This window comes from Octopus sinensis, linkage group LG14, assembly GCF_006345805.1.
Source record: "Octopus sinensis linkage group LG14, ASM634580v1, whole genome shotgun sequence".
In the NCBI taxonomy this organism is placed as follows: Eukaryota; Metazoa; Mollusca; class Cephalopoda; order Octopoda; family Octopodidae; genus Octopus; species Octopus sinensis.
In genome coordinates this window covers 33,862,455-33,876,044 of record NC_043010.1, presented here as the reverse complement: position 1 = coordinate 33,876,044, position 13,590 = coordinate 33,862,455, and the positions used below count along the sequence as shown (strand labels likewise).

Genomic DNA, 13,590 nt, shown 5'->3' with positions numbered 1-13,590 from the left:
GGTGTCAATGTAAAATTTCAAGTCTTGTGCCTATAGTAGGATGGGTTGTTATTATTACTATCATTGTTATTAAAATATCAATCAAATACTGAGGTCACTTAAATCAACAAAATTTTCCTTCAATTTCTAGTCTTGTACCATGTTAGGAATTATGTGTGACAGTAGTGAAGTGTCACATTCAGATCAGCACTTGACAAAACACATTGCAATATTTAGATATGTTGCTATATATTCTGAGTTCAAATCCTGATGAGGATCCTGCCCAAGGATCAATGTAAAATGTATATACTAATCAGCAGGCTTGGCTGTGTGGTTAGAAGTTTGCTTCCCAACAACATGGTTCTAGGTTGTGTAAGTTGCCTAGGGTCAACCAAATCATTGTGAGTGGATTTGGTAGGAGGAAACTGAAAGAAGCCTGTCGTGTGTGTGTGAATGCATATATATGTGTATTTGTGTTTGTCTTCTATCACCACTTGACAATAACTTAACAGTTCAACAAAAGAGACAAACATAATAAGTACCAGGCTTAAAAAAAAAGTACTGGGGTTGATTTATTTGACTAAAAAACATGGAAAAGGATAAAAGAATAGTTATTGCTGTTTATCTCAAATTGATTGCTTACTGAACAGACCTATGATCAAAGGCATCCAAACGATGACCATCCCATCTTTATATATATGACTACTGCTTGTTCAATGCATCCTTCCTTTCTTTAACCCATATATGCCCATAAAAAAATGAAGTCTTAAAATTTCATAAATTTCTTAAAAATTTAGATAAAACGTTACAGTAAGCTTTCACAATCTGGGAGAGAAGGACAGTATGCAACTTTTGGCTACAGATGTCGACTCCCTACCGAACATTTTGTATGTTCAGTCAGGTGCTTCTTGGCGAGTTCATGTCTAAACAAGTAGGTGCAGGTTATGCATTGCAACAATGCAACCAGGGGTATACATGGGTTAAGATAGATGAGTATGATTCAAGGTTGGGTAAAGAAATTTGGCTGCTTTTTCTGGCACACTGAGCAACCACACAGAGACTCCTTTATAGGTATGTATCAGTTAAATACTATGTCTGGTAAAATCAATTGTAGCCTTGTACTTCAGATACAAATCAATAACAATTAATTTAGAAGTGTTAACACTGAATTTCTTATAAAGAAATTTCTTATATACGAAAATAATAGTAAGTAATAATGTGTATCACTACAAAAATTCAAAGTCCATTAAATAGAGATGAAATGCCAACAACAACCATTGAATATAAAATATAATGACTGACCTACATGGCTAGGCTCATATTACAAAGAAAGAGCAAGGAAAATACATTACTAAGTACCATGCTGAAAGTTGTCAAATTCTGCTAAGAGGAAAGTAGTCAAGAATGTAGGTCAGATTTGTCAGTGCTTTCAAATTTATGAATGGGTTGGCCAAAAATTTAGTTTACATCTCAAAAAATTACTTGAAATCATTAAAGCAGACAGACACACTTGAGTGTTGAAACACTACAAAGTTAATGAGGGAAGGGGGTACAGTGTCAATATTCTATATATATATACACACTCTCTCTTTACTTACTTGTTTCAGTCATTTGACTGTGGCCATGTTGGAGCACTGCCTTTAGTCGAGCAAATCGACCCCAGGACTTATTCTTTGTAAGCCTAGTACTTATTCTATCGGTCTCTTTTGCTAAACACACCAGCATCGGTTGTCAAGCGATGGTGGGGGGACAAACACAAACATATATATATATATGTCTGGCTTTTTTTCAGTTTCTATCTACTAAATCCACTCACAAGGCTTTGGTCAGCCCGAGGCTATAGTAGAAGATACATACCCAGGTGCCACGCAGTGGGACTGAACCTGGAACCTGGACAGTGATCCTCATTTACAACAATCGCAAGATGCCAATAAAGGTGTGCGCAAAAACACACACATGCATGATGGGCTTCTACCAGCTTCCGTCTACCAAATCTACTCATAAAGCTTTAATAGACTGGGACAACATACTTTCCCAAAGTGCCACACATTGGGACTGAACCCAAAACTACATGGTTTGGTAAGCAAGTTTCTTAACCACATACCCACACCTGTTAAAATTGTATACTCTTTTGCCGAACCACTAAGTTACGGGGACGTAAACACATCAGCATCAATTGTCAAGCGATGTAAACACATTGGTGACACAATGCTTCACAGACAATTCTGAAATGGCTCTCTTCAGTCATTGACAGCAAATTTAAGAAAAGAGCTGGCCAAAAATAACTCAGATTTGAAAATTAAAAAAAAAATCCTCAACATTCAAGTTGACAGACATACTTGAATGTTGGCACTTTGCTTAGATTATTTTATAAGTGAAGGGGTGGAGGGACAGTGTCAATGTCCTTCATACTAAACTGTGTGTATGTGTAGCAAGGTCATGGTTTTGATTGCTGGACTGGGCAGTGAGTTGTGTCCTTGAGTAGAACATTTCATTACATGTTGCTCCAGTCCACTGTAAATGAATAACCATGCAACGGACTGACATCCTGTTTAGGAGTGCTGTTGTGATCTCAGTTACTCGTATACTATGGAAAAAACTGGGTCACTGGCTCTATGAATCCCAAGACTTGAGACAATAATGTGCAGCAGTTTACTTACTGAATTTACATTTGTATCACACCATACAGGAGTGGTTGTGTGGTAAGTAGCTTGCTTACTAACCACATGGTTCTGGGTTCAGTCCCACTGCGTGGCACCTTGGGTAAGTGTCTTCTACTATAGCCTTGGGCTGACCAAAGCCTTGTGAGTGGATTTAGTAGACGGAAACTGAAAGAAGCCCGTCATATATGTGTGTGTATATGTTTGTGTGTTTGTATTTGTCTCCCCACATTGCTTGACAACCGATGCTGGTGTGTTTATGTCACTGTAACTTAGTAAAAGAGACCTGATAGAATAAGCCCTGGGGTCGATTTGCTTGACTAAAGGCAGTGCTCCAGCATGGCCACAGTCAAATGACTGAAACAAGTAAAAGAGTAAAAGAGTATACAATTTTAACCCACCCCTCCTCAACCCTTCCCTTATCTCCTCCACCACACACTCGTGCAAACCTCCACTCACTCACATCCACTACTGTTCCTTCTACCTGAGATGCCACCTGGACACCTAATCACCATTGTAAGTCGTTCTCTCTCTACTAAATTTGAGTAGCTATGTAGCTCCTCTACAAAAAGAACTTGCTCAACCCCAAACTCTTCCCTCATACCTTAATCCCCATCTAACATATAGATGCAGCACCCTCCTTCCTTGGGTCTGTTGATTTGTGAGCTACATGGTGACTTCAATACAACTGGTGACACACAAAAAAAAAAAAGCTCCCAGTACACCTGTAAAGTTGGTGTTAAGAAGGGCAGCCAGCCATAGAAACCATGCCAAAGCAGACACTGGATCACAATACAGTCTTTGGACACATTTGGCCCTGTCAAACTGTCTAATCCACAGAATATGATTGTTAAATGATGATTATGATGATATTTAGATATATTCTAGGTAAGCTGGCAGAAACGTTAGCATGCCGGGCAAAATGCTTAGTGTTAATTTGGTCTACTGTTACATTCAGAGTTCAAATTTCGCCGAGGTCGACTTTGCCTTTCATCCTTTTGGGGTCGATAAATTAAGTACAAGGTACACACTGGGGTCAATGTAATCGACTTAATCCCTTTGTCTGTCCTTGTTTGTCCCCTCTATGTTTAGCCCCTTGTGGGTAATAAAGAAACAAGAAGCAAGATTCCCAACCATGTGGTTCTGGGTTCAGTCACACTGTGTGGCACCTTGGGAAAATGTCTTCTACTATAGCCTCAGACTGACCAAAGTCTTGCGAGTGGATTTGGTATACAGAAACTCAAAGAAGCCTGTCATATGTGTGTGTGTGCTTCAGTTTGTGTTTGTCCTCCACCACTGCTTGACAACTGGTGTTGGTGTATTTATGTCACCATAACTTAGCAGCTCAGCCTAAGAGATTAATAGATTAAGTACCAGATTTTAAAAAAAAAGAAAAATTCTTCAAGGCAGTGCATGGCCGCAGTCTAATGACTGAAACAAATAAAAGATAAGAGATATAAACATATGACTAGGTGCAGTCATGTCTCTATGATTATGAAGTACTAGCTGGCCTCATGCCATCAAAAATGACGGTTAATTGTAGTATTTTATTTATCAATATGGACGGTAAATTAAATTAATACAGTTATCAATGTTATCTAGTGGTTGTCTGAGATGTGACATCAATCATTGTTTGTTACTGAAAGAACGCTAATTCACACATACAAACATTCACATACTTCCCTTGTACACGCACACACATACACTCACACAGAGTTGAAATGCTGTTTGATTTTTCTTTTCAGCATTGAATGTTCACCATCCCACTTCCATTACACACACACACAAACATTCACATAACATACCTCCCTTTTACATACACACATATACTCACACAGAGTTGAAACGCTTCCACTACCAGTTTGCTATCAGCCTTTTCTTACTTATTCATCTATCACCCCTTCCTTTCAAATTCCTATGTTGCAACGGAGAAAAACACAAGAGTATTATTATAGTAGAAGATGCTTTGCAAGCAGGTGGTTTCAGCACCACTGAATGAGGCACTTTGGGTAAGAATCTTCTACTGCAGCCTTAGGCTGACTGGTGATGCCCTGTTAGAGGACTATGTAGACAGAAAATGTAAGGAAAATCATTGTGTGTGTATGTATGTGTTTACATGTGTTTGTTGTGTGAGGAAGAGAGAGATTTCATGATTTATCTGTGTGTCTTCAATAAGACTATTTAAGCAAAAAAATGGTAACATTGTGTTTTCTTGTAAATAAAAGTCCTGTAATTTTAGTGGCCTGTTGGTTTTGATGTGCGAGGGTCAGTGAAATGAAAATACCTTAATTGGAAAATAAACAAATAAGAGTTGTGGCATGAAAAGAATCCAGCTGTATAAAATCTGCCTTAGCATGTTCCATCCAACCTTTGCCAGCATGGGAAATGATGGGCTACAGCAAATATTCTGCTCAAAACTACAGATTTGCTTGTCAGTGGAGCATGTCCCTGAGTGGCTAACGATATGTGCATGACTGATCATGAGCAGAAGTAGCAAGGGAGCATCATAGCCATGTGTTGAAGGGAATTCTTTGCTGTTTGAATAATTCACCTCTGGAAACATAGGTGTTTTGTCCATCATCCTTAAACAAACCTTATTTAGGGACCTCTTGAGCAGGATGGGCTACTCAACCCAAAGAAAATTCTAACTGGGCCCCACCTGCAAGGTCATGTGCTGTTTATCGCCATATTAAATCACCATGTTGCGCACATATGGTTGTGATGCATGTGTCTGGTGTACCCTTATCAGATGGGTAGTCATGATGGGTATATTGGGTTTCATATATTTGTACTCTAGTGCCACTTTGATAGCATGCGCTGCTCTCTCACTCAATAATAATAATAATAATAATAAATATTATTATTATATTTGTACATCAATCAAATCAGATAAATCCAATAATGGAAAAGTAATGTTTCAAATCAGTCCCCAAATTTTTCTATGCATGTTCAATTTGGAGATGAAGTTTTTCAGGAGGATGTTCAAAGCCTTTTCATTGCATCTCTGTCTCCAACTTTAGGGGATATGCTTGTACATCTCCGTTTTCCTAAGCCTATGATCAACTCATGCATGCAAGAGAAGATGTTGTGTTGTGCTGAAATAGCTGGGTGAAAAGGTACGATGTACTGATAGTGGAAGGTATTTATTTCAGAGGAAGATATGGTAAGGTTAGGTTTTATGGTTTCGGATCTCACAAACACAATGATGACAGGATTGAAAGGTTTGCTAACATACCATGCTGCAAACACATCCAAACTTGTACTAACATATTAACACAATGATGATGAGATTGACAGAAAGCAATTCACTCAATGTCTTCCTCCTGGTTAAATAATTTTCTCTCTCTCTTGCTGCAAAAATATAAGAAAGATTGATGCAAAAGAGAAGTGCCTACTAACTCAACAAGTCAGAGATTAAACACGACTTACTTTTAACAAAAATAATTCATCCCAAAAGTTAGGGTTGCCTGTTGAAGGGTCTTCAAGCTAAATAAATAAATAAAGAAGAAATATATATTGATGTTTGTATTTTTATATCAAGTTTTATATAAAAGCAATTTAACCTTAAACTAAAGGATTACTCAATACTTTTTGCAGCATGGATATTTATTGAATTTTTACAAGAGGGGTGACAGTGATTTTGAAGTTACAGCATTTACCAAAATATAGGTTAATCAGGGAAGAAGGGCCAGAGTCCATGACATTTACAGGCCTTCCTAGATTGGTGATATTGTGGTTGAAACCTAACCCACTAATAACATTTAAAACAACAATATCAATAACATTATAAAGCACAACTCAGTGAAAGAATTATATAAGGCATAGGTACAGGCTATTCAACTATGCTTGATTCATGCATGTATGGAAAGTGGAAGTCAACAGGTGATGATGGTAATGAACTCACCTGAAAGAAAGCTTCATATATCTGGACAAATTTCTCTTTGAGAGGGATCTTGTTGGTAGAACCTCTGCGTAGTAGCACAGATGATGAACTCTGTTCTTTCATTGTTAGTGCGTCTTGTGACATGACAGAGCAGTCAGTGTTATGGTCACTAGCTGAAATATAGAAGACATAACTGAATGTAAGGGAGGACGTAACAGAAGGATCAGTAGGTGAATATAGATTATAATATTCTGGTCTATCATAATATAGGTTATGATAGACTGGACAGTTAAAGTCAATAGAGCTAGTCTTATGGTTCTCAGCTGAAATAAAGAAGACAGGGAAAGTGAATCTTATGGTCACTAACTGAAATATAGACATTACACAGGGTCTTATACATAATTCCTTTACCAACATATAATAACCATGAGTTGACAGAGGCATTGTTTTCTCTTTTTGGCTTGTCTACCCCTGCTACTTTGAACTACAAATCTGTACACCACATCCATCCAGATACACTCGACTAACTCATCTCTCTCTCATTCTCCTTAACATGTCTCACTACTTGGATTTGAAACTAAAGATTTTTCCAATTCTTTCCTTTCTTTTCAAAAATACAGCCCTACTGAATTCCTTCCTTGTTTGCATTGATTTTCTTCAAACTGGGAGGATCTGCAAAACTCATATGTCTAAAAAAAAAATTCTTGCAAATTTAAAAACTATGTAACAAAAGGTTACTTCTTTAGAAAGAGAGATGAAGTTATGGTTGATTGAATAAATCTTGATATATTACAGGTATTTATTTAATCCTTTTGTTACCATAACACTGTTAAAATACAGTGGGTTTGTTTCAGTTAATTTTGAAAATAACGAAGAATTTAATTTAAAATTGTCATTATAGATTACAAAACTGGGGTGTTTTGAACTTAAATTTACATGCAATTTAGAACTCTTTAAAACAGGGAATTTGTATCACAGAACAAGGGGCACTCTCAAGTGGGTTGGTATCAAAAGGATGGATCTGGACACAGATGAAAGGAAAACTTTTCAAGACACTACTAGTAAGTAGTTAATTTCACTTTAACTGCTTTCACAAACCAGCAGTATTTATTTGTTTATGAGTGTATGTGTGTGAGATGGATGTTCTTTTTTTGCATATTTATGTGTGTAGAAATTTGTACACACACACAAAACTACTGATAAATCAATACAGAGTGAAGAGAGATAACTCTTGATGGTGAAGTTGTTCATCATACTGACTTTTTAAAACAAAGGCACATGATTAAGAAATATAGTCAAATATATCGATCCTAGTATGTAACAGGTACTTTATTTTTGAAAGGCCAAATTCACCTCAAGTAGAAGTTACCTAAAATAATACCTTGACAGGTTGAAATGTAACAAATACAGATTTCAAAAGCTGAAGGAAGAACAATACTCATTCTACCTATTCTGCTAAGTAAGGGGTTGGCGAACCAGGGTAAATTTGTATTAAGTGGAGTAAAAACGAAATTCTTGGGAGTAATGAGGACTCATTGGATATAAGTAAAATTACATGAAAATCGTGTTCCTTGTTGCGACAGAAAATTTTCTTTTGGCAACACTGCATCTGTCCAATGTAATGGATGTGTAAATAGATTCATATAAACAGATTCAATAAACCTTTTGAATTCAAAGAATCTATGATTTTCTTCCTTTCAAATCAAGTGGGTAACATAAGCGTAAATAGATACATTTTAGGGTAATTGGTTAAAAAAAGTTCCCCAATCCTGTGCTAGATCATTGTTCTAAATAAATAAGTATTTCCTGGTTACATATTTTAAGTATTACAACTATTATACACTGTACTTCACTATTTTGTAGGACAAGTGGTTGGTGTTCAGAAATGGTAGTGTGTTAGCCTAGACAACTCTCTCTCTCTGCAGAGGGACTGAAATCTAACCATGTACTTCTGAAGTAAATGTCTTACCCTCACAGCCATGTTGCATATGTCATGATCATTATCATCATTTAACATCCATGTTTCATGTTGGCATGGGCTGGACAGTTTATAATAATAATATAATAATAATAATAATAATAATAATAATAATAATAATAATAATTGTGTACAGTGCTCAGGTGCACTACAACTCATCTAAAGTGTATATATAATCAGGTGTAGTTTCGGCGGATTTCGGAAAGCATGAGGGCCTTAAAGGATGCAGTGTCATGGCAGGATCCTTAAAGGATGCAGTGTCATGGCAGTTTGACAGGATCCACTGGATCCAAAGACTGCATCATGCTCCAGTGACTGCTTTGACATGGTTTCTACAGATGGATGCCCTTCCTAACATCAACCACTTTACAGTGTGTACTGGTGCTTTTTCTGAGCTACTGACCCCAGTGGGGTTATCATGTAGCTTGCAAGACTATGAACCCTGATTTGGGGAGGTAGGTAGCTTTAAACTGGGAGATGTGGGGCTAAAATATGAGAGAAAGGAAGGGAGAAAACAGGTGGTTGTTGTAGATGAGATGCAAAAAAATAAATAGCGCTGATGAGGTGACCTCTCAAGGTACAAGGTGAGAAGAAGTGAGTGTGAGCAGAGAAACTAGGAATGTGTGTGTGAACGAGGAAGGTAGAAAGAGTGTATGGGGGTGAAAGATATGGAGGAATGGCAAAGGGAAGGTAGGCAACAATTGTACAGGCTGGGTAAGATTGAAAGGTGGATGTAGGAAGTGGGGAGTAAGGAGTAGGGGACGACCAATGAAGGTAGAGGGAAACAGAAGAGAGCGGAGGTGCAAAACTGATTGGTAAGATAAACTGTAATGGATGTATAATACTGTACACTTCAATTAATATACCCACTTTACTGACAGATACATGAGTGCATTTTTTCCTGACTTGTGAAGTCTTAGATGGCCTACACACTCACACACATGTGTGTATATATATATATATATATATATATATATACACTCTCGGAGTGGTTGGCGTTAGGAAGGGCATCCAGCTGTAGAAACACTGCCAGATCTGACTGGCCTGGTGCAGCCTTCGGGCTCCCCAGACCCCAGTTGAACCGTCCAACCCATGCTAGCATGGAAAGCGGACGTTAAACGCTGATGATGATGAAACATACATATGCACACACACACATATATATATTTGTTCATTTTCTGTCTATTTTCCACGCAAGCAGACAGGTACTTATTTGAGGCAGTTTTCTATGGTCGGATGCTTTACCTGTTGCCATCCTGGATCTGTTATACATGTAATAGATCTTTGTTTTTAGTTCCAACAGTACAAGTGCACAGAGCTATAGGGTATAATGTTTACAGGCAATGTAAACACCACATGATTATTTTAGCTCATCTTTTTAAAGAAATAACATCTCCAGGCACATATAAGTATATACTTACATTTGATCCCCAGACTATGGTTTTGTGAAGCAAACTTATGAAGCACAAGGCTATGCTAACACCATATACATACATGTGTAGGTGTTGGAGCCACTGTGTGGTTAAGAATTTGCTTCCCAATCCCACAGCATGCAACTTTGAGCTAGTATCTTCTGCTATAACCTCCATGCCAACTGAAGCCAAGTGAGTGGGCTTAGTAGATGGAAACCCATTGTATGTATGTATGTATGTGTGTGTATTGTTTATTATTGTTGTTTAGTTTCAAGTTAACTCTGATACCAAGCAGATCTATAATGAAAAGCATTTTAGCCAAGACCATCTCCTGATTTTTTTTTCAGTCAATCCAATTTGTTCTTGCAGTGTGGAAGGTGTTTATAAGCCATTTAAGAAACACACAAAAACCGTTAGATTCACTTCAACATTTAAATTTAATTTGTCAAGATATTTTCGTCGCTTTGAGACCGCGACCGATTCACTGACAAAACTTTGTGCTGCATCTGAGAAAGTAACAGTTAGTTCATGATATCGTTCCAGTACATGATCTCAGATCAGGTCACTTGCTATGCAAGTACATCTCCGTAATTTGTTCTTGTTTTTTTTTTTAAACAGTATGTGGATTGAAGATTTAGTTGCCAGTTCTAGCAAGTTGAGTGTCTTAATGTTAAAAATGTATAAATCGTAACTGCAAATATGAGCAACAATAAAAAGCTGTTCATTGTAAAGATATACTGGCAATCAACAATATTATATTTTTCTACTCTCGGTACAAGGCTCGAAATTTTGGGGGAGGGGACTAGTCGATTACATCGACTCCAGTAAGCAACTGATACTTAATTTATTGACCCCAAAAGGATGAAAGGAAAAGTCGACCTCGGCGAAATTTCTTTACTACCCACAAGGGGCTAAACACTGAGAGGACAAACAAACGGATTAAATCGATTATATCGACCCTAGTGCGTAACTGGTACTTAATTTATCGACCCCGAAAGGATGAAAGGCAAAATCAGGAGATGCTTTTCAGCGGAATTTGAACTCAGAACGTAACGGCAGACGAAATACGGCTACGCATTTCGCCCGGCGTGCTAACGTTTCTGCCAGCTCGCCGCCTTAATCAACAATATTACTGACAAACGAAAGAGGTCGCCTTTACGCAGACCTTCATCCTGCTGGGAATATTCGCTGAATCATCCTTAGATCGAACTATATTGTTTTCAAATGTAAGGACACATTTAATAATAGTGCATATCTGAAAAAAATATGGGATGGTCATCACAAGAATATCTTTGATCACACGTATATCTTAATCGGGGCTGACCTGGGTCTAAACAACAACAACATCGTATTAAATGAAGTTGAAATCTTGTCGAGGTTAACTCTGCCTTCCGTCCATCGAGATCAATAAAAAAAATGTATCACAAATCCAAAGCAGTGAACTGGCGTAACTGTAAGAATATCGGACCGCACGTCTTGCGTTAGTTGTTCTGCAAATCCAACCATGGTCAAGTTGGGTGATAGATTTAACTCGTCGCCAGATTTAACACCACCAGCTGGCACTTGGTGCCTTTAACGGAGTCCATTCTGTTGCAAGCATTCGTGTCAAGTTTCCCGAATGCTTACAGCGGAGTGAGTGGACTCGTACGTCCTATAATAAGTCATGGGCACTGCCTTCTCTCTTAAATTAAAAAAAAAAAAAAGAAATGTTTACGATGGCTAATATCAGACTAGAATGTCCCGCAAAAGTTATCGGGGGAGGAGATGTTTCATGCTAGCACACGATAGACAGACAAATTACCTGCCTGGTCCAGTTGATGTAAACATGACAACTACAAGTTCGAGTTAGATGGACAGTGAAAGAAGAAAAGATCAAGCGTAATAAGTTTTCCAACATGAGTTATGTTTTCTTTAATTCTCACCCCTCCTCACTCGTGATATGAAATCAAAGTTGTCACATACAAATTCCATGGGGAGAAGTAAAAGTAACAGAAGCTATAAAATAGGGCGAAATAAACAAGGGATTACAAAAGATATCATCTAAACTTGGCGGTCCCCTCATCCTTATTTCGGAACACTAAAGGCAAGATTTACGCAAATTTTATTTCAATGTAGGTAATAACAAATAAAATATAATCGAGCCATCAAGGAAGACCGTGTCCACTCAACATGCTAGAATTAAAGCTAAATCTCCTTTAAATCGCACCCGTCAGTTTTTAGAAAAGGACACGTTGAGTAAAGTAGTCCAGGGTACACTTTTCCCGAAAGACAGAATGGTCACGGCTGGAACCTCCTTTGAACTTATGCCTGCTTGATCAGATATAACGGGGAGGGGGAGGGACACAACAACATATAATTTAACAAACAGTAACACAATTTAGCAGTAACAATAACGACAGTTCGAAACTTGTGTGATTGACTGTCATTGTTCCCCAACGATAGCCGATCAAACCAGGAACTACATGAACTATTATTTTTCAAGTAGGTCTTACATCGATTTTCCCCAAGAACTCTCTCGATATGTATATATATGGTGGTTATTTAGTCGATACAGTAGAGAGCAGGACTAAATATACCTTGCATTATTTTCTTTCGCCCCTCCACTTGCCTTACCGTTCTAATAGACCGATACAACAGGTATCATCGATATACGAAGACTGACTAAATCAACCGATTACAACCGCTCTCCCACCATGCCTCGTCATTAGAAAACAATAGTGAGTACGTGTTTATACACACATCACACGTAGGTATGTACGTCTCGTTTGTGTATATATATATATATATATATATATATATATCGTACGTAAATTCGAAAAAAGCGCACAGCCTTTCTAACTTTCGAGATCTCTGATTTTGACACAAAACCAGAAGGTAACAAAATCTGCAATTCTCGCATTATTAAATAGTTGAACAGAAAACAAGTCACAAACAAAGCGTGAAATTAATTATTGATTCACCAAACTTTCTTAATTGAAAAATCAAAACAAGCAAGCAACAATAAAACTAATTTAAAATGCTGCACTGTTTTTGTTGTTTTAATAATCTGGATTGTTTTCGTTGTTCAATAGGGAAAACCATATTACAAGATGCTACGCAGGAGATGAGGTTTCTAGTTCTAGTTGGTACTTGTTGTTCGTAGATTTTATTTTAATCTAGTCATTATTGTTTCATGCTTAATATGAAATAATAACATTGTTCTGAACAATATTATATATATATATTCTTATTTCTCATCATTTTCGAGGCAGTGAAAGATCCATATTCAATAAAACTGAACTTTGGACAACGAAGAAAAAGAAAAAAAAATCTAATAATCTTACCTTTTCGTTGTAGTTACTTCTACGACAGAATAGTCATAGTAATATATAGAATTTGAAAGATTGCGAAAAAAAATAGAGAAAGTGGGGGAAAAAAACAACTGAATAGTGGAAATAAGTCAGTTTAACCGACAAGAAGATCAAAGGGCGTAAGACATGACAAGAGAGAACAACAAATCAATGTGATTCAGTCACCCCCAGACTTTACGTAACTACGGCTTAAACGACTGACTTCCGGTGGCTAGTTTCTAATCATAGCGCTTGCTCCACGTTCGAATTCATTCGAAATAAACAAAATATCTTCTATGTTATAACGACTGGGTGGGTTATACTGGCTAGAAATTGCAGTTACATCTCC

General features: G+C 37.4%; 1 protein-coding gene across 1 annotated transcript in view; it reads right to left on the bottom strand.

The window, feature by feature from the left end:
• Positions 1-13,590, bottom strand: part of LOC115219059 (armadillo-like helical domain-containing protein 3) — a 47,674-nt gene extending 34,084 nt beyond the window's left edge. Inside the window, exons 1-3 of the mRNA XM_036508864.1 lie at positions 13,237-13,590; positions 6,544-6,697; positions 6,069-6,125 (exon numbers count right to left, since the gene is read on the bottom strand). Coding sequence (XP_036364757.1) covers positions 6,069-6,125; positions 6,544-6,666 — 180 coding nt within the window. The 5' untranslated portion in view covers positions 6,667-6,697; positions 13,237-13,590. The remainder of the gene's footprint in view (positions 1-6,068; positions 6,126-6,543; positions 6,698-13,236) is intronic.